The sequence below is a fragment of the Pavona decussata genome, unplaced genomic scaffold (assembly GCF_977016875.1).
Source record: "Pavona decussata unplaced genomic scaffold, jaPavDecu1.1 SCAFFOLD_201, whole genome shotgun sequence".
NCBI lineage: Eukaryota > Metazoa > Cnidaria > Anthozoa > Scleractinia > Agariciidae > Pavona > Pavona decussata.
The window spans coordinates 1,036,959-1,056,397 of record NW_028145609.1 but is presented as its reverse complement, the minus strand read 5'-3'; the positions used below and the strand labels follow the sequence as shown (position 1 = coordinate 1,056,397).

Below are 19,439 nucleotides of genomic sequence, written 5' to 3'. Positions count from 1 at the left end.
AGATAGTAGACGTGTACTTAGCTCCGACAAGCTGGTTTTCAGCCAATCGGTCCACCCAAAAAAAAAAAAAGAAGAAAAAAAATTCCAAACTAAACATAACAGGTTAAAAAATAGGAACTGAAAGGAGGTCGAGGAGTTGAACTCGGGGCTACCGAAAAACAACTCCAGCTAGCGGCCAGCGTGGACTTGAACGGAAGAAAGCCGGATTACAAGTTTGGCGCACTAGCAACTTGGCCACGCCGCCCCTGTTTGGTTCTCTTTACTTGACACAACATCCTTAAGGTACTTTCACTAATGGAAGTTGACATAAGACCAATATTTATTGTAACTTACATCTAACCATCTCTTTTAGCGACAATATGGCGGTTAAGGAAACAATAATCTTTCTCCTTGCGATCATGTATCTAGCGATGATTGCAAAGCACCCCACAAAATTTGAAGGTAAATTTCAGTATAATTGAAAATAGGAAAATAAAGCAGGCCGCAGCCAACAATGACCGGCAGCCTCTGCGCCTGCGCTGTGGAACAGCTTGCCTGCGCACATCCGCACGATTGATTCGCTAGCGCTATTTAAGAAATCTCTTAAGACTTATCTTTTTAAGCTAGCGTTTTAGTTTCGCATTACCATGTTATAGGAGTTTTGTATTTTATTTATTTACTTTTTTATTCATTCATCCATTTATTCATTATTTATTTGTTATTATTATTTATTTTAGTACTGTTATTGTAATGATCTAAGGCAAATAGCATTTTTATTGTAATATCTATTATCTATTGTAAAATCTATTATTGTAATATCTATTGTAAATATTAGTTTTTCTTGGATTGTAAAGCGCCTTTGATCATTCTAATGTTAAAGGGCGCTATATAAGTTAATAAATTATAATTATTATTATAAAATTATAATAGTTCAGCCGTCTGCAATTTTCTTGAAAAGTGACGCATCTACAGAAGGGACGAACCGTTTCCAAAACTTAACCAAAATGGGAAACTTTTACGTTCGAACTTGTATATAACGGCCACCCTCGGGACTTGAGGAACTGGCCGCTTAATACAGGATCACTAAAAATACTCACTGGGCTTGGTCTAATGTCAATTTTAATGACGTATCATACAAAGACACTTCATGCAAGGAAACAATAGGACAATCAACACTATCAATACTTTAAACAAAGTTCAGTGCCAGTGTGTAACTTAACGGTATAATATACATAACATTGTGTAAACGTACTGTGCAATAAATTGTTCTCTACTCTTCTACGCTATACAGTACTGTATTTCAATGACTTACAGTTCACAACAAAATATCTCATTCCGTCATTTCATAGTTGTTAAGTTCAATGTGCAGTTATAATGGAAATATTGCTAATCAAAAGTAGCACAACAGACAATAAAACTCTTCAAGTTAAAGTAGTAATAGAGTAAGAATAATGGCCACTTAAAACAGTCGGACACGTACGTTTGGCGCTTCGGCATTTGGAACTTTTGTTTGTAGAGCAAGTCGTTAACTGTCGACACTGCCAGCGACAATTCCTGGTATCCATGGTACTATAGCATCTGACAGTGACTGAATGCGATTCATTCTCCATCACATGACTGACGAACAAGGTAATTAAAGAGGAATTTCTTGCTAAAGAGTGAAGCATATTAAAAACAAACTTTTTTTAGCGTTCGTGATATGGTACTGTACTACAGCACATTGCGGACACCTGAAAAGCGTTTACGATACGAAACGGCCGAGTATCAGCTTACAGTAGCTTTGTACATGTTTTTTTTTAAAGTGATGATGAATCGCATTTTAAACACATTAAAATACGGCATAAAATAACAAATGGCTTGGTTTCCATTCAAGGGTGGCCACTTAATACAGGTAAAAATAACAAAGAAAGACAAGCATAGGACTGCTACAGGGTGGCCGCGGCCGCTTAATAGAGGTGGCCGCCTAATAGAGGTAACAAATATAGCGTTTGTATGAGCGAAAAATCGTGACTTTGAAAACTGACCGCTTAATAGAGAATGGCCGCTTAATACAGGACTGTTATATACAGGTTCGACTGTAGTTTTAGAGGAAAACGTTTTGTACATATTCATGGCGAATTATTTGCGTTTTGCTGATCATATACCTGCACCCTCGAACAAGCCTGCTCTTAAACCACAAGCGCGTGGTTTTGCTAAAAACCAAATCACAGGGCGAAGAAACAAAGCTGCGGGACTTGAGCTCGGGCCTCCGACCTCAGGTGGAAGCATCACGACGGCTATTTGTAGCTCTTGATTGCTCGCCTGTACAGGCCGTGCTGCTGAGGAGTCTATGGTACGATGCAACTGGTACCGCAATGTCTTCGCGAAAGGACACACAGTACAGCAATTTTCATCGCGCGGTATAAATAAATATTCCTCAGGGTGTGTATAATAGGGACCTTGAGATCAGAGTACGATTACGAGATGGACTACAAGTAAAACTTTCAAATTTCAAATCAGACACATCCCCAGAACTCTTGCTCCTACCCGTTACATGCTTCCAGCAGATAACAAGACACTAGAAACAAGATTGGTGTGAGAAGCGGTTACATGAGCCACGCAAACTAGATTTGAAAAGTTCTTTCATTTTATTTTTAGTGGAGCTCTCCGTGCGGCAAAGACACACGCGCGCGGAGCCCCATAACTAAGAGAATTTGGGAAACCCATGGATGCGAAAAAATTTGGCTTGGTTATGACGTCACTTCTGTCCATCCGATCGTCCGTACGCAATTCCACAATGCTAAAGCGCCAGTGTTTGTTTGGCGGGAAGTTGCATGCTTCTGCCACCCGCGTTTGTTTGGTGGGAAGTTGCATGCTTCTGCCACCCGCGTTTGTTTGGTGGGAAGTTGCATGCTTCTACCGCCCGCGTTTGTTTGGCGGGATGTTGCATGCTTCTGCCGCCCGCGTTTGTTTGGCGGGAAGTTCCATGACCAACTTAACTGCGTTTAACTAAAAAAATAATTTTGAAGACAACAAAATACAAAGCGAATCTAAAGCGAATTTATTAATTTGTTGGTAAACATATTGACAAACATGGAAAGAGGAGAAAGAGAGAGAGAGAGGGAACGAGAAAGCAGGCGACAAATAAGCCAAGTTTGACGTGAAAGAAAGCGACTGCGAGCGCTAGAAAACAGGCGAAATATGAGTGACAAACAACGAGAGAAGGAGGAAGATAGCGTTCGAGAAAAAAGACTGAATATTGGTGAAGAGCAACGGGAAAAAGAGCAAGAAAGAATCGAGAAAAGAGGCGACGAAATAGTGAGGAAAAACGAGAGAAAGAGATAGAAAGAGGTAGTGAAAGAAGAAAACGAGTTTGCGACGAACAGCGAAAAAAAGAGCGAGAAAGGAAACGAGAAAGCAGGCGAAAAAGTAACTCTTGTAACGCACAGCGAAATGAAAGAGAAGGAGGTGAGTAGAGGTGGGTAGGTTACTTTAATTTATCTTATAAACAAATCACAGTCGTCATTTTCAGTTTTTCTTGACGAATCACCATACGTCGCTTAATTGTCGATCAGTCAAAACGAGAGCAAGTGTTGCTGTTCGGGTCTCACCATGTTTGTGCTGATTTACAATTTACAGTACCTTTTGTTAAAGCTTTGGTTGTGTGAAAACTATCTATACACCTACGAAATGTCACGTCGTAGAATCTAAACCAAAATTGAAAGCCGTCGCCGTTTCAGCTTATTTCATTTTAGAAGCGGGTTAAGTTTTGCGGTATGATCATACAGACAACGAGTTGTGCTTTTAAGAGGTTAGAAGTTAAGAATTAAGAATCAAATTTGTAGTTGTGAGAGGATTTCAACAGCTAATTGGAAGCAAATTATGGTTTCTTCTTGTTTGTGATATGATGTTTTCGTTCAACAGCCGAGGGACAATACCAGAACTACATTCCCAGTGTGCGTGAAGACTACTCTGTGCAAGACGGGTCTCAAATATCGTCGAACTTACCGCCTGTTGTAAAAGATCCAGTTCAGTTTAGTGATGATCATGCAGGTAAATTCATACATTCAGTTAGAGTAGACTGTGGTTAATGTACGATTTTGAGAAAGCTGATTATAGTGGAATGTCTTTGTCAAGAGAAAATTGCAACAGTTTTAGTGGACCGCTTGAGTTTGCCATGCAACCGCAGTTAAGGTCGTTTGTCAGGCTGTCAAAACAATAGCAAGCGTTGAGTTCGACTTTCCTCATATTTGCCTGCGTATTGTGGATTTACAACCTTTTACGGTACTTAACCGTAACTCTTGTATTCCGTGAGAAACATTGATGCACCTAAAAACATGGATATTATAGAAAATCCTGTTCAGATTTGGCTTTACACTGTACGGATCGGTTTTATGTCAAAAGAACTTAGAATCTAAAGCAGGAATGAAAGCGGTAAGCTTATTTTTGGTGCTAAGCTTTAGAACTCTAAGATTAAGACTTTCATTATCAAATAATCCAAAATAAAGTTGAGACTTGAGCACTAAATTCATTGCCATGTGGCATGATCATCCGAACAGTTAATTGTGCTTTTAAGAGGTTAGAGGTAAGAGGCTAGAGGAATACAGTTTGTAATTGTAATGTGAATGTCAACTGTTATTAGTATTGAAGCCAATTATGGTTTGTTCATGTTTGTGAATTGATTATTTAATTTGTTTTCAGTGGCGGAAGAAGAGAACGAGCTTGAATGTGTACATATAGGTGAAGATGGAGGTCAAATTGAAAGAAATTACAATCTGCAAGACGGCCCTGATTTATCGTCGAACTTGTCGCCTGTTGACAGAGATTCAGTTCAGTTTGGTCACGATAATGCAGGTAAAAATATTATGGGTTCAGTTAGAGTGTGCTGTGGTTTGAGTGGGAGATTTTGAAGCCAATTGTAGTGGAATGTGGTCATACTTCGGTGGCTAGTGGATCTGGAAAATTTACCTACTTAATATTTTGATTTGCTTTTTGTACTTCCCAGCTGCACATAATTTTGTATTATAGGATTTCATGCAGTTATGTTGAGTTGGTTTTCATTTGGTTTACGCGGGTGCCATTATATTGTACCCTGTATAACAGTTAATATTATGACTGCTATTCTTGGTATAATATTAAGTACTTTGCCGCATTTAATGCCCCCAAAATAGAAAACTCTTGGAGGGATGAGGCATTTGTAAGATTATTATTATTTACCGGCAGATTTAATGTTTGCGAATGCAGAATTGTTGTCATTTATATGTCAAGAATGTCAATGTAATACTTGTCAAACTACCCATAAAAGAAGAGCACACACTTAACCAGCCTATGTAAAGGAGATTTTGCGATGTGATGATGAGGTGGGAACTACCCATTCTAACCTTACCCACTCTCCCTTCCTCCTAGACATTTCCCTTACCTGGAGGAAAAAAAACCTTCATGTGTGAATATAACTATATGTGCTAGCTTCAGCCAACCCATAAAGCAAATTGTCTCGAGAAATTCTTCCCAACAGTTCAAACTACGTGTATGTAAACAAATTAGTTCTTGGACAGCACATCGTTTAATATTTCCTCTGAGATGCAAACACTGCTTCGTGTGGAATTTCATTTGAAAACATAGGGATAGAATAATGATATGATACCTCATTTTAAGCAAGGGAATGAAATTTATTTTCATGAACTGGCAGCAGTTTGATTCCAAAGATTGCATTTAATCTTGATTAAAGATACTTTAGCTAGCAAAGCTAGGCTTATTTAGTGTATGTAGTCTGTTAATGTATCACATGCTACATTTACAGATTAAATCACAATACTTAAGCATACCTAAATGTATAGCCCACACTCCAATCCTAAATAATAATCGGCAAATTATCAAAGGTGAGGATATGGAGGTCTTAAAAGCGATGAGAGACTGTTTCGTCTTTGGATTCTCTTTAATTTCAAAACAAAACCTATAATTTCCACTCAAAAATTCAAACTGAACTGCAGACTTGAATGGAGTTAGGATCTTTTAAGACCATGGAATATGCCACAGGATAGTAAACAATTAAATGGAATTGAAGTTTGCCTTTCTTTCTAATATATTTACAATTAATTGAGTGGTTAATGTATGGCGAGGTGACCTCTAGAAACCACCAGGCTTATAGTTGAGGCCACCTCGTACCGAAAAAATATATGCTTAGTAGTTTGTGCAACAAGTGTGCGGCTTTGCCAATTCAGTTTTTTTTAAATTTTGCTTTGCTTTTTGAGATCAGTTGAGCTGAAATAGGATAATTATATCTGTATTTTGAATGAAAAAAACCCCACTATTTGAAATCAAATGATCAGTTTCAGCATAAGCCAAAACATTAATGTATGTATAGACATTTAAAAAAAGAAGTGAGTTTACACCCACTTAAGAAAAATGATAGTCTTTTGCTACCTAAACCAAATTTGTTGTTTGTTTTTCAAGAATAATTTTTTTTTACTGGAAGAACTTTTTGTTGATCACTGTCTTTGTCAATGCTCGCAGATAAGTTTGTTGTGATCAACAAATTGGCATTTGTGGTTTTAAATACAATAATTACATATGTCAGTGTGAATGCAAGTGGTTCTTAAATGCTCAAAATCTTAGCAGAGTAAGTGCTTTCAAGGTGATTTTCTTGCCATTACTTGATCGGCAACCATACAGTACATGAAGCTTTTTGCATTAGAAAATGTTTCATAAAAAGCTATTCCTTTGGGGAAATTAATTTGGAGGGTCTATTACTGCTTATTTATCTACCAAACATTTGTGCGTTATTATTTTTGGTGTTCAGGTATTTGATTTATGCAAAACACACAAAATGTTTACATGCAGTAGCCCATGGTGTAGCATTCTCGGGAAAAAAATATCTTCAATGATGAACAGCGTTATTTGTCTTCCATAGCAGCTACATTTTTTTGTTATAGTGGTTCAACATTCTTTATCTTTTGTACTTCATATTCCATGTTCAGTGGATGGAAGCCACATTGATTGAAGTTATTTTCATTTGCTGAACACCTTGGACACTATTAGGACATAAAAGTGGTCAAGTCTTTGGACTTGGATATTGTAGTTTGCAAGATGAAATGCTGTTGGGAATGGGCATAGGTCATGAAGAATTGGGCCTGGCCAAAAGAATAGCCAGACGGTCAAATTTCCTTCGGTTTCCCATGTTCTTTTTCTCTTTCCACCAGCTTAACATGGTCTGGTTCATAACAACTACAAGTTTTCGTTATTTACATTACTGTTTATTTACAGCACTGCTTAGATGTAAGTTTGCAGTTTCCCCTTATTCCTTCAAACTTCATTCTCACATGTAGTATTTCGAGACATTGATGGGAAATAATGGAGTATCATTAGTTTTGAGTGTTCTCAAATTATTTCTTACGCAATAACATAAAAGTGGGCTATTTTACCCCTTTTCATGTCTCAATCCAAATTTCAGTGAGTTCATAATTGCAAATATAGCTATAAATAAGCTTTGTTCATAAGCTTACTAAATCAGGAAATAACTGGTTGAAAACTGTCAGAATCTCGTCCGCCATTATTCAGTTCGAAAAGTGAAGCTCATGATGATTCCACAAAGGGGTTGCTTTTATGACATCCTGTGTGACGTCATACACTAAGAACTAAAATCCCAATTTTTCTGTTTGTTTGTTTGTTTGTTGTTGTTTTTTGGCTTTTTTTAATACAGATACAAATATTAATACTTTTGTTGTTCTTACAGTGTTATTAGCAGATCTAAACTAAAAGCTAAGTAAAATTTACTATGGCATTATTTATTATGGGAAACGCCATTTACAAATACCGTGGTGTGTGTAGGTTAACCTGTTTGGCACATCAGTAGTTCTCTGCTGTTATTATACCACACAGTTTAACACTGCAGTAAGTAATTTATCAAGTCGTAGAGAAAATGCTATAGGTTTTGAATGGCCAATTCCGCATGAAAATGTTTGACTAAACGGGAGCGTGAATTCGGCCAGACATTTCAACCTGACACGGACATAACATTGACCGAACTCGAGCAGAACGGGACACAGCGGTAAAGAACCTAACTCGAACAAGACACCTAACCTAATAAGAGCAGGAATTAGCAAGACACGAGCAGGACACGAAAAATCATAAACAACTAGAAAACAGGCATGATACGAGCCTGACATTAGCCGGACAACGTATATAATCTGTGATGTAATCAGAAAAAATATATCCGCGGTCTTACTCAAACCTGAATACGGCCGTACAACGCATTTAAACATGTAGAAATAACGATTAAATGTTTTATTGATAGATTCATCGAAAAAAAACGAATACAATAAAATTAATTTTTACTATATCCATACAGTGTTTAATCTACATACACAATCTCGAATAATTAACAAATTTGCGGCGATAATTTCTTGTTTTCTTGCATGCGTCAAACTAATTAAAAAATATACACATTCAGCAAACCTACTGATATTGTTATAATTTGCTCAATGTATCCTCGAAAGATTAAATACGACAAAGAAAATGTTTCTTAATATATACATGTATGTATGCTGAAGAGACAGGAGATATATCACTTAGCTGCACGCCGCTTCCGTTTCGTGCGTAAATGATCTGGTTGGCCTCAATGGGAGTTAGCTGCTCCTTGCGATTTTTGGATGCGATGAGCAGTCACGTAATCTGCAAAATAACAAGGGAAAAAGTCTGTGATGCTGCAGTTGTTCTAAATATCCATTCAGATAACAAAAGATCAATATAAAAATTATAGTGCGTTTAAACCGCCAGGAGTTGTAAATTGCACGCGTTTGTGGGCAAAGCCCGATCGCCCGAAGAGTATAATCTCTCACACGCGTTGCGTGAGCCGAGCGGTCTTGGGAGAGAGGCAGAGAATGTTGTGGTTTGCAAATATAAAATAAAGTTTATTCAGTTCCAAAAACATGAGTTAAGTGCAAACTCACCTTTTGTGTGTTTTGGTGTGAGTTCAGTCTAATTATTTTGCAGGGAATAGAGCCTGATTCTCGGATGGTCCGAGGTCACTCGGTCAAACTTTATACGAAACATTTCAAAACACTACTGAGTTCTTCGTTGGATAGAAGACGGACGATTTCAATTGATGTAAATCGTAAGTGATGAAGCTTTCTAAATTTAAACTCGACCTCTCCTCGTTTTGGCATCTGAAATAACCGAACATGGAATGTCTTAGCCATTGGAACAGTTTGGTACACTCAAAAAATCTAAAAAAATCAGTCCAAAGGACTGACATTTGTTTATAACAAGATAATGTAGCTTACCTCTCCCCTCAATCTTTAGGATGGTTGTTGAGAGCTTCTTCTTGCTTCCATTTTCCTCAGCATGCAGATGTATTCGACATGTGTCTCGCTTGGTTTCAGATCCTCGCAATTTACATTTACATGTAAAATACTTACACTTTTGTCTGAATCAAAATATAAAAGGCATGCGAACAGCGACATTTCTAAAACTTTTGAAATCCTTGAAGAGAGATCTTAAAAACACTGAGGAAGAAGCGATCACTAACAAGCCTAACATGTACTAGTAAAGAAATAACTGCAATTGCACTGTTTCGCGCGCACTCATTGAAAATACGGTTAACGCTCCAAGTGGCAAAAATTAGTAACCGTCGAGTGATCTCGAAGCTAACCAATGAATGAATAATAAATTTAGACAATGAGATACTTATCTGCAACATGTCTCTTATGGCATTTGATTGATAAAACCACGTGCTAGGAATCAAAACAACGCATGGCCTACGTGCAGTCGGCCAATTGTTGTACATGTAAGCTGATCTTGGAATCCAGCGAAACGACTTCTTTGCGGATTCAGCTGGCGGAATGCCCTGATTTTCGAAATTTTTGTCAAGAAGGAACTCGGCCTTTTTTTTTTCAGCGTCGTGCATGAATGGGGTCAAGTTTGGGATTTCCAAATTTTGCTGTCGGTCGAGCAGCGTGATGACCGTAATACCATATGCAGGTGTGTTTATAAACAACGCTGTTCGTGCGAGCTAGTCTACTTTGTCTTTACCACCAATTTTCATTGACAAGAAACGAAACGTACCTTGTCTGGCTCTTTCCAATCTCGTGTCAGGCTCTTATCAGGCCCGTGCCTTAAACTACTTATTAAAGTTATCAAATTTGGAAAAGTAATTGGAGGCTGTTTGGCTCTTGTTCTGTTCCTGTTAGTGTCTTGTGCGGCTGCCGTGACCCGGACACGAGCGTAACATTTGTCTGGCTTATTAGCTTGGAGCCAGACAATTTTTTTGCCCCGTTCTTGCTTTGCTGATGTTTGGTTCTATTAACGGTATTCACGCTAAGGTCAGGCCGGATTCTGCCTCTGTCAGGTCCGAAATTTTCATACCGGGGAAGAACAGACCTTTCCAAGAGAACAAAAGAAAGGCACAAATACAAAAATTAAACACAAAGACAAAAGTGACCAAGAACTGGTACTCTTACTCACTCTTTGGAACAGGAAATTGGGCAAAACACGGTCTAACAGTTTCCTAAGATGGGTTCATTTTCTTGACTTTAAGGTACAAACTAAAATGGTCTGAATTACAAATAGTATCCTGACAAGGTGTGATTTATTTCCCAGACAAAACGTTTCAAGCATAATACCCATTGCACGTGTGCACTAGCTAAAGGGTGTTGTCAAGCTACAAGTACAAGTTATTTTGAAAACCATGGCCCAATTAAATAGTATTATAATAATTACTTGAGAAGGCAGAAAAAATCCGATTGCAATAAGGGCTTTAATTTTCGTACACAGTTATTGATGTGAGTTACAATGTATGTTTTAGAATTTTGATAGTTGTTGTGAATTTGATAGGTGCTTTGTCATTGTAGAAAGAAGAAGTTAAACACTTGAAAAACTCAATGCAATTGATCCTCAAAATTGTGCCACAAGCAGTTAGTTCTTATACAGTCGAACCTCCACTAACGGCCACCTCTACACAACGGCCACCTCTCTACAACAGCCACTTTTTTTTGTCCCGGCGGACAGTCCATACATTAGCTCTTGTTTAAACCTCTCTACATCGGCCACCTCTCTACAACGGCAACGGCCACTAAAGTGCGTCCCCAACTGCCAAAATAACCTCTCGACAGCGGCCAGTACAGTACATTTTTGTAAAAACCTTTTTTTATAAACTGATGCAGTAATCGACATTTGTCTTTGGAACATTACGTTTCTGTATCCATTTTAATGATATAGGTATTTTGATTGTGTTCCGTTTATTTGCTGCAGTAAGCATAAATTGTCTACAATAATATAGCGAATCAGTGTTGCGAACCTTGCTCATTTCGTCTTGTTAACATTTTGATTCAAAACATTATTTACGTTTTATTGTGTACTTTATCTATATATATTATTTAAGATTGGGTTGCCATTATAGGCTACAGTAAGCATGAACTTGGCACAATAAACATGCTGTACTTCCCGAAAAAAAGGTGTCATATTTCACCCCTACCTTCCCATGCATAACGGCCACCTCTCCACAACGGCCACTTTCTTCTGTCCCCAAGGTGGCCGTTGTGGAGAGGTTCAACTGTAACATCAGTTCGTATAACATGGAGTATCAGTATGCACTTTTATTTCACAAAAGCACACTTTAATTACGACGTAGTGAACACTTGAGAAACAAAATATCATACTGAAGTTACCAAAATCGGTACAAATACACACGGCCATGCCACTAATTACTTGCTTCTCACACATTCACAAAAACAATTTATTTCCGATTATCTTTCCTCAATCATTTTGACTCAGTACCTCCCCTTACATTATAATACATTATAATGCAGTTCTTGTGTTTGAGTATTCCTCGCACGAATCAAGAGGATGTCTTCGGTCCTTCATCCAATGTGTCGGGCAAGACCATTTGTTTAAAGAAATTGCCCCTTCTGAGCAGAGTTCGGAACCATAAAATGTTCAAACAATCACCAGGAGTTCTCACTTGGATTTTACAAACACATCTGCACTGTTGAGATAGCCCTTAAGCACTGTTAAGATGGCACTTAAGCCACTGAGTTAAACCTAAGTTGCTTTATTTAAGACAGAGGATTCATTCAAGACCGGGTCATGTTGTGTTGAGTGTATAACGGCATAATTTCCTTTCTGTGCAATTAGATCCACCCCTCTATGTGGTTCTCTGCCATTTTTAGAATAGAGCAATGGCCGCAAAGCAAAGCTGAATTTAATGTTTAAAATAACTGGTTATCCTATTGGAATTTCGATGAAAATTTGGTAACTAGTATTTATCACTTCTAGTTTCAAAAGCTGTAAAAGGGAAGCAAACTTTTAATCATAGTATCACTTAAAATTCACACAATTGCAACAATTTTTAACTTGCATAAATTTTGCTATTAAAAATCACACTTTTGTGGTTTGCAATAAATTTTAAATTAGTTATAAATTGAATAAATGTAGTTTTTAATTTTTGAAGTTTATTTTAAGTTCTGGTTAGATATCTACTTAGACAAAAGTTATAAACTCTTGTTAAAAAAGACTCTAGGTGCAAGTGATGGTCAACTTACATTTGACAGGTATGCGAAAATTCACATTGCAAACTATTAATTTTTGTAGGAGAAGAGTTTGAAAGAGAGAATCCTGCATCAGAAAATCACCTGCTTTTTGCGCCAAATTTCTCAACGTTGAAAACACAGCAACCTGATCCAGAAATTAATGACCATGACCATTTAGAAGATCTGTAGCTAATTGCAAAGACAAGGGCAGTTGGTGTGCAGTATGAGTTTGCACAACCTGGTGTGGTGGAAACCGAGGATGACACCAGAAAAAGAAAGCGACGAAATCAAAGGAGAGTATCTTATGAAGAGAAAAGGTTGCGTGAAGTTGTAGGAGACCTACCACCACCTCCACTAGCAGGATCTACTCAGATAGAGGACAATGCACATTGTGCCATACGTGCATTTGAGGTTGAACAGATGACATACCTGTTCAGCTCTTGTAAGGTTTGCAAGGAACGGCGCCTAGAATGCAAAGGCACAGGAAACACATGCACTCGTTGTAGGAGAGATAAGAAGGTACCAAAAGTCTGGTCTGATAAAAACAATATGGACCTGTTTAGTGTTCCCGAAGAGCTGTCTGGAATGTCGGATGCCGAGCAGGTGTTGACAGCAAGACTAGCACCCACTGTGGATGTACATATGTTGAGGCATGGAGGTATCGCTTCAAGGGACATTGCATTGCAATCCCTAAGGCTGTGCAAGAACCAGCAACCATTCTCCCACGCCGACCAGCAAAGGTGGATATCATACGTGTGAGAAGGCAAGAGAAAGATGACACCCATAAGGACTTTACGGTTAGAAGCTGACACCGTGTTGAAGGAGCTCTTCGCTTTCTAAAGGACAACAATCCCGCTTATAGTGACATTGTTATTGATGGTGCTCGCATACAGAATTTACCCGAAGATGGTGAGTTGCCAAGTTTGACAACGGTTGAGTTTTCTGAAACAGAACACATGGATGACCAATGCCCAGCTCCACAGCAATTGGTTGCTGGTGAAACAGATGGTAGTGATGACTCAACGGTCTCTGGAGTTATTCATACTGAGCCAGGAATGAACGTACGAGCACAAGTCCATGTAGCCATAAATCCCGTTGTGTCTGAACCAAGGGAAGTTGAGTCAGACGAGGCACAACGAGGCACTGAACGACCAGTGATTGCATGGCCGACCACAGACGCAACTCCAGCATCTGAGTTTAACACCCCTTACTTTTTCACAATGGCACTTCCTTGCTTGTTTCCTTATGGAAAAGGTGATTTCCACATCAACCGTCCAATTACATGTTCTGCACTTCACGAGTGGGCGGAGCACTTGCTGTGGTATCAAGACGGAAGGTTTGCACGGCATAAAGTACGCAAGTTTGTTGTTCACAACATGATCATGAGAAAGCGTGCCCTGGAGAAGAGCAGGTACTTTGTTGATCAACAACTAGGTGACCCACACGTAACTTTTGTAGATCTTCAAAAGGGCGTCTAGCGAGGGGTGACACTTCAATCACCAACAGGCTGTACCAAGAAAAGGTACTGAAGCCAGTGTTTGGTGTATCTGATTATTGGTACCGCTATGAATTTGCTAAGTCCCGGGGTCAAATTCATTGGCACTAACTAAGCTGGAGAGATGAAAGACAGCCACACCAGCTGTTGCATGAAGCTCGTGAAGATGGTTGTGACGAAGACGAGTTGATGCAGCTAGACTTAGCCAGTGGGCTGATGAAAACTTTGCAATGACAGCATCACACCCAACTAGCAGTTACGAAGAAGGATAGCCAAGAAAAGACCTTTGGCCAGCACCTGAGGGTTCGGCTGTACAAGTAACAGATGAAAGAGATCATCTGGTGAAGATGCTACTGGAAATAGCTGCAGCACAAAATGCAATACTTAAAGATCATTTGTTTCTTATGAACCGAGTTGGGCTGCACACTTGTTCTGATTACTGCTTGAGGACTCCTCGTTACCCTGAGCCAGGATTGCAGCCAAGAGATGGCGTATGTAGGATGTAGTTTGGAAGCGAGTTTTGCCCAGGGAAGAAACAGCGGAACGACCCAGAAATTGTGGGAGATCATAACGGAGCTCCTTGAATTGAGATGCCGTGTGACCATCCACGTGTGGTTCAGCATTCTCGCTATCAAATACAGTCTTGGAGAGCAAATGGCGACGTAAGCTTGATTCTTTCCAATTCTCCCTCAGACAATCCTAGCACTGATGATATCATAGCAATAATTGGCTATGTGTGTGGCTGTGCTTGCAAGGATAGTGTACCCACTGGTGCAACTGCTGATCTTTTTAAGGACATGGTCAATGCTGTTGATGCAACTGATGCAGACCAAGTGACCGGCAAGTCAATGTGTGCTAAAATGCTAATCAAGACTGTGGGAAGACGAGATATCAATGGACCTGAGGCATCATTTGAGTTAAGTGCAGTCGCACTTTGGAGATGTTGCCGTTCATTCACGTACTTGTCTAGGCCAGGCTCAAGGCGACTTGAACGGTATGGTGACACTGCAACCTGCAGTACACCTTTGGATAAGTACCTTGCACGACCACGGGATGAGCACTGTTCTCGGTACCATTTTGCATCCAAAAATGGTAAGGTACCTGTTGTAAGTGGTGGTGCTACACAGACAACATGGCCATCGAACGAGGACTACTGTAGAACAATGCTTTTTTGCACTTGGCAAACTGGTTTGACATCGAAGAAGTAAAGGGAGATGCTGAATCCTGGGTTAATAGGTTTACAGATTTTATTTCTAGTGATGCGTGCCCAACATTTGTGAAGGCCCAGGTTTCTAAGGAACAGCGTTATGCAGAGCATCCACAAGAACAGGTATTTGACGAAGATGAGGATGATGATGCTGTGGAAGCTGAGCAACAACCAGATTGGGTAGACGTCTATGCAGGGCAGAACCAGAGGTATGAGGGTGTGGAGAACGATTTGGATTATGATGATGTTGGAGAGGACTATGACTGGAACAGCACCTGCATTATTCTTCCTGAGGGCAAAGACCCCAAGAAATGGCTCGAAGAAATTATCAAAGAAGATGAAGAACGCCAAACTATAGGCCTTAAATTGCCACAAGTGTCTCTGTTCTCCCTAAATGAGAATCAGAGAGCTGTGAGTCTGGTGTTACACACTCTCTACAACTTTGTTGAAAACCGACAAGGTTGCCGTCTTTTGTGGCTTGGAACTGCTGGAACTGGAAAGTCGAATGTTATCAAGTGCCTTTAGAGGTTAGTGGGGTAAGTGTTTGGAACAAATGACGCAATAGAGGTGATAACCCCGACGGGGAGTGCTGCCTATCTCGTTCAAGGAAGTGCAGTTCACAGTTTCTTAGGAATCTCAACGGGCGGAAGGTCTTGCAACGAGCTGACAGTCCCTGCAGGTCCAGTGTTAGAGAGAATTCAGAAAAAGTGTGAGAATTTGAAAGTTCTGGTTGGAGACGAGCGATCGATGTTTGGCCGCACCACAATGGGCTGGATGAAGCATCACGCACGTTATGCAGTGAACAGAGGAGCCAGTGTAGACGATCTATGGGGAGGTATTCCTGTAATAGTACTTATGGGAGATGATGTTCAGGAACCTCCTGTATGTGACACTCCTGTTTACATTCAAGATTGTCGCAGTGCCCCATCTAAATTAACCTTGGTCGTTTGGTATGGACAACGTTTGATAGTGCTGTGGAGCTTACTGAGATTGTGAGACAAACTGAATCTGAACAACAGCTGAGAGGTGTGTTGATGTCCTCAAGGACTTATAATACCACACGCCAGCAAATCCATTGGATACAGCAGTTTCAGTGGAACAATCTCTGCTTAACACATGGTACAGAACTTCTGGGAAGGATGGATGAACAAGGTCAGTGTTCGTGTTTCCAACACATCACCTGGAATGGGAGCGCAACAAAACACAAAACTAAGCTACTCGAGTGTAACAAAAATCCTAACCACCCAGTAGCAAGGATCAATTCAAGGCAATTGGCAATAGCAGGCATGCACAGAAAGCTGACAGAAGTAAGGCGCGAGGGCTGCTACCACTACTGTATCTTTGCTGTGACAGCAAAGTCATTCTGGTAGCCAACTTAAAGGCTTCATTGGGTTTGTACAATGGAGCGGTGGGATGCCAGCTCAGTGTTCGACCCTGAGCAGATGCCAGCTAGCAATAACGTGATTTTGATGGTGTTACTAGACATATGAAAGTTGAGTGGCGGATGCCAGCTCTTAAATTTATGTGGTATGAGCAGATGGCAGCCACCGATCAATCGCCAGCAGATGCCAGCTCAGTGGTCAGTGTACCCTGAGCAGATGGCAGCTCGCAATTGTCACATGTTGATGGTCTGACTAGATGTACGAAAGTTAAGTGGCAGATGCATGCAATAATGGTTCTGGGATGCACAAGGCCTTAATTACTGTGCGTGTCAATTCTTCATTTTCACTTAAGCTCTAGGATGCACTGCCACTTGATATCAGAAGTGCCAGTCCTGAAAACAAATTTAAAATGGTTTCCTTTTCATTTAACATTCTAATTGCATTTTCGCATTTAGTAGGCTTTTATCTTTTTTACATGACATTTTTTAATCTTATATGAATCATAGAGTTGTAGTTCTATTTTTGTAGCTATTTTCTATTTCATGCAATTTCCACACTACAAATTGTTTTTATTATGCAGCAGTGTAAACATCTACATGCTGATAAAGCTAAAAAGGCACTATAGGACGCTATACAGCTAAAGGCCATTGGGAAATTTTTCCAGTGATGATGATGATGATGATGATGATTATTATTATTATGCACAGTAAAATTATCTGTATGCGCAGTATAAGAAAGCAACACAGGGCGCGTAGTGTAACCTGTGAGCCAAGCGAAACTTAAAATAGCACGTGAATAAATCAATTAAATATATATACTGTTAACCTTAAATATCTCTAAATGTAATTTCGTTAGTTTTAGTAACTCACGGAAGCTTAAACTAGTTAATGACGTCTCTCTTAAGGTAAATTCCTCTGCTATTGATAGGTCTGGCTCGTTTAAGTACTTGGGAGTGGTTATTAACCAAACTATGTCTTGGTCCGAGCACATTGACACTATCAGTACAAAGATCAATCAAAGGATTGGAATGATAAAGAGAATACGACATCTTCTGCCTCTACATACTAAGCTAACACTATACAATTGCTTAATCATCCCACTGTTTGACTATGGAGATACAGTGTGGGGTGATAAAGATAACAACACGCTTATGGGTCAGCTGCAAGTTCTTCAAAACAAGGCAGCCAAGGTCCTGCTTAATTTACCACCAAGAAGTTCATCAACCGAGGCACTAGATCGTCTGGACCTGAAGCCCCTCTTAAAGAGATGACACTTCCATCGCTGTATTATGATGCAAAAGTATCTGTTGGGGGAAATTGATTTTAAATTTGACGTCAGACGCAATAGTAGTTTTCATTCTCATCTAACTCGTTGAAGTAATGATTTACACCTTCCTCACGTGCGTACCAATTGGGGCAAGAAAACTTTTATTTATCAAGCCTTTAAGGACTGGAACAGCTTAGACAATGACTTTAAAAACATCAAATCATTGTCCCTTTTTAAGGCAAAGCTTAAAAGTTTGTGAATGATGATTTTTTAGCTATTTTTAAATTCGTTTGATCTTGTGAAATAATTTTTAGGTAATTTATTTTTTATTTCATTTTTAATTTGCAGGGCCCCACTGAAAACCGCCAAGGCAAGTGGGCTCCCTGGATAAATATTATTATTATTATTATTATTATTATTATTATTATTATTATTATTAGTATTATTATTATTACATATATCAAAAAATATAAAATATATAATAATTTATAAAAGTCATAGTCTAAAAATGTAAAATATACAATGAATAAAAATACAAATTATTATTATTATTATTATTATTATTATTATTATTATTATTATTATTATTATTTGTAGTAGTAGTAGTAGTAGTAGCTGTTGTGCAATTCCAAACACAGGAGTGGTATTTATTATTATTAATAATAACTAAAGACAGGCACAAGCTAATGCATTAGTTTGTTTTGTGGCATTAATTTCTGTTACTATTTGTATATGATTGGAACAACTACATACCACCGTTATAAATGTTGAGATGCAAGAATTCATAGCAGGGCTAGGATTTTTAAAAGTGCTCTAGGAAACAAAAACGGGTCAAGTTCTTTCATTGTGGTAATAATTGTATTGCACTAACGATATTTCCTGTATAGATGTGTTCCAATTCCAATTGATGTCTTTCAGCCCAGCAACAAATTTTGAGTAAAGTTAATTGGTACCATCATGATACCCCCGCTTTCATGAGCGGCTAATACGTGGCAAAGTCTGAAAAGAGATCTTTAAAAATGCCATAAGGGACCAGGAACCCTGTGTTGTTATTAAATGTAATTTCTTCTATACAGTACCCTGTTGACAATCATAATTGTGGTGTACACCCCCCAGGGAAACTCTCATATAAAAGGGGCGGGGATGATAGTCAGAAGTTTTGTATTAAACCCCTAAAGAAGACTTTTTTGATCCCCCCCCCCCCCCTCCAAAGAAAGAGACCATTCTAAAACAAAGACAAATAAAAATACAGTAACTTTTCGCATGCAACCCTAAACGAGACTTTCAGGGCACAGACCACCCTAAGTGAGATCAAAAAATACAAAACTTACACCCCTAAAAGGGAGACAGCGAACATCCCCACCCTTTCATAGGAGAGTCCCCCCCCTCCCCAGGTACACCCTGTTTTTAAAATTGTTAATAAATATTGTTTGGAATTAGATAATTATTAATAGAGTCGAACCTCCCTTTCCGACCACCTCTCGTAAGCGACCACCTCTCATTAGCAACCACTTTTCCAAAATACTAAAAGTTTTGAGGTCAAATCACTATAGATGGAATCTCTTGTAGGCGACATCCTCTCATAAGGTACCACCTCTCATAAGCGA

At 39.1% G+C, this 19,439-nt stretch overlaps 2 protein-coding genes and 1 pseudogene across 4 annotated transcripts in view; 2 read left to right on the top strand and 1 right to left on the bottom strand.

Annotated features, from left to right (window-relative positions):
- LOC146461204 (Fc receptor-like protein 5) overlaps positions 1–19,439 on the bottom strand; it is a 288,679-nt gene that overhangs the window by 192,729 nt on the left and 76,511 nt on the right. The gene's annotated exons all lie outside the window — the stretch shown is intronic.
- Positions 903–19,042, top strand: LOC146461208 (uncharacterized). Its single transcript, XM_085087067.1, has 5 exons — positions 903–998; positions 2,061–3,436; positions 3,883–4,011; positions 4,660–4,812; positions 18,181–19,042. The coding sequence occupies exons 2-5, from the start codon at positions 3,412–3,414 to the stop codon at positions 18,189–18,191; spliced, it is 318 nt and encodes a 105-aa protein (XP_084943193.1). The 5' UTR covers positions 903–998; positions 2,061–3,411; the 3' UTR covers positions 18,192–19,042.
- Positions 12,544–17,609, top strand: LOC146461209 (uncharacterized; annotated as a pseudogene).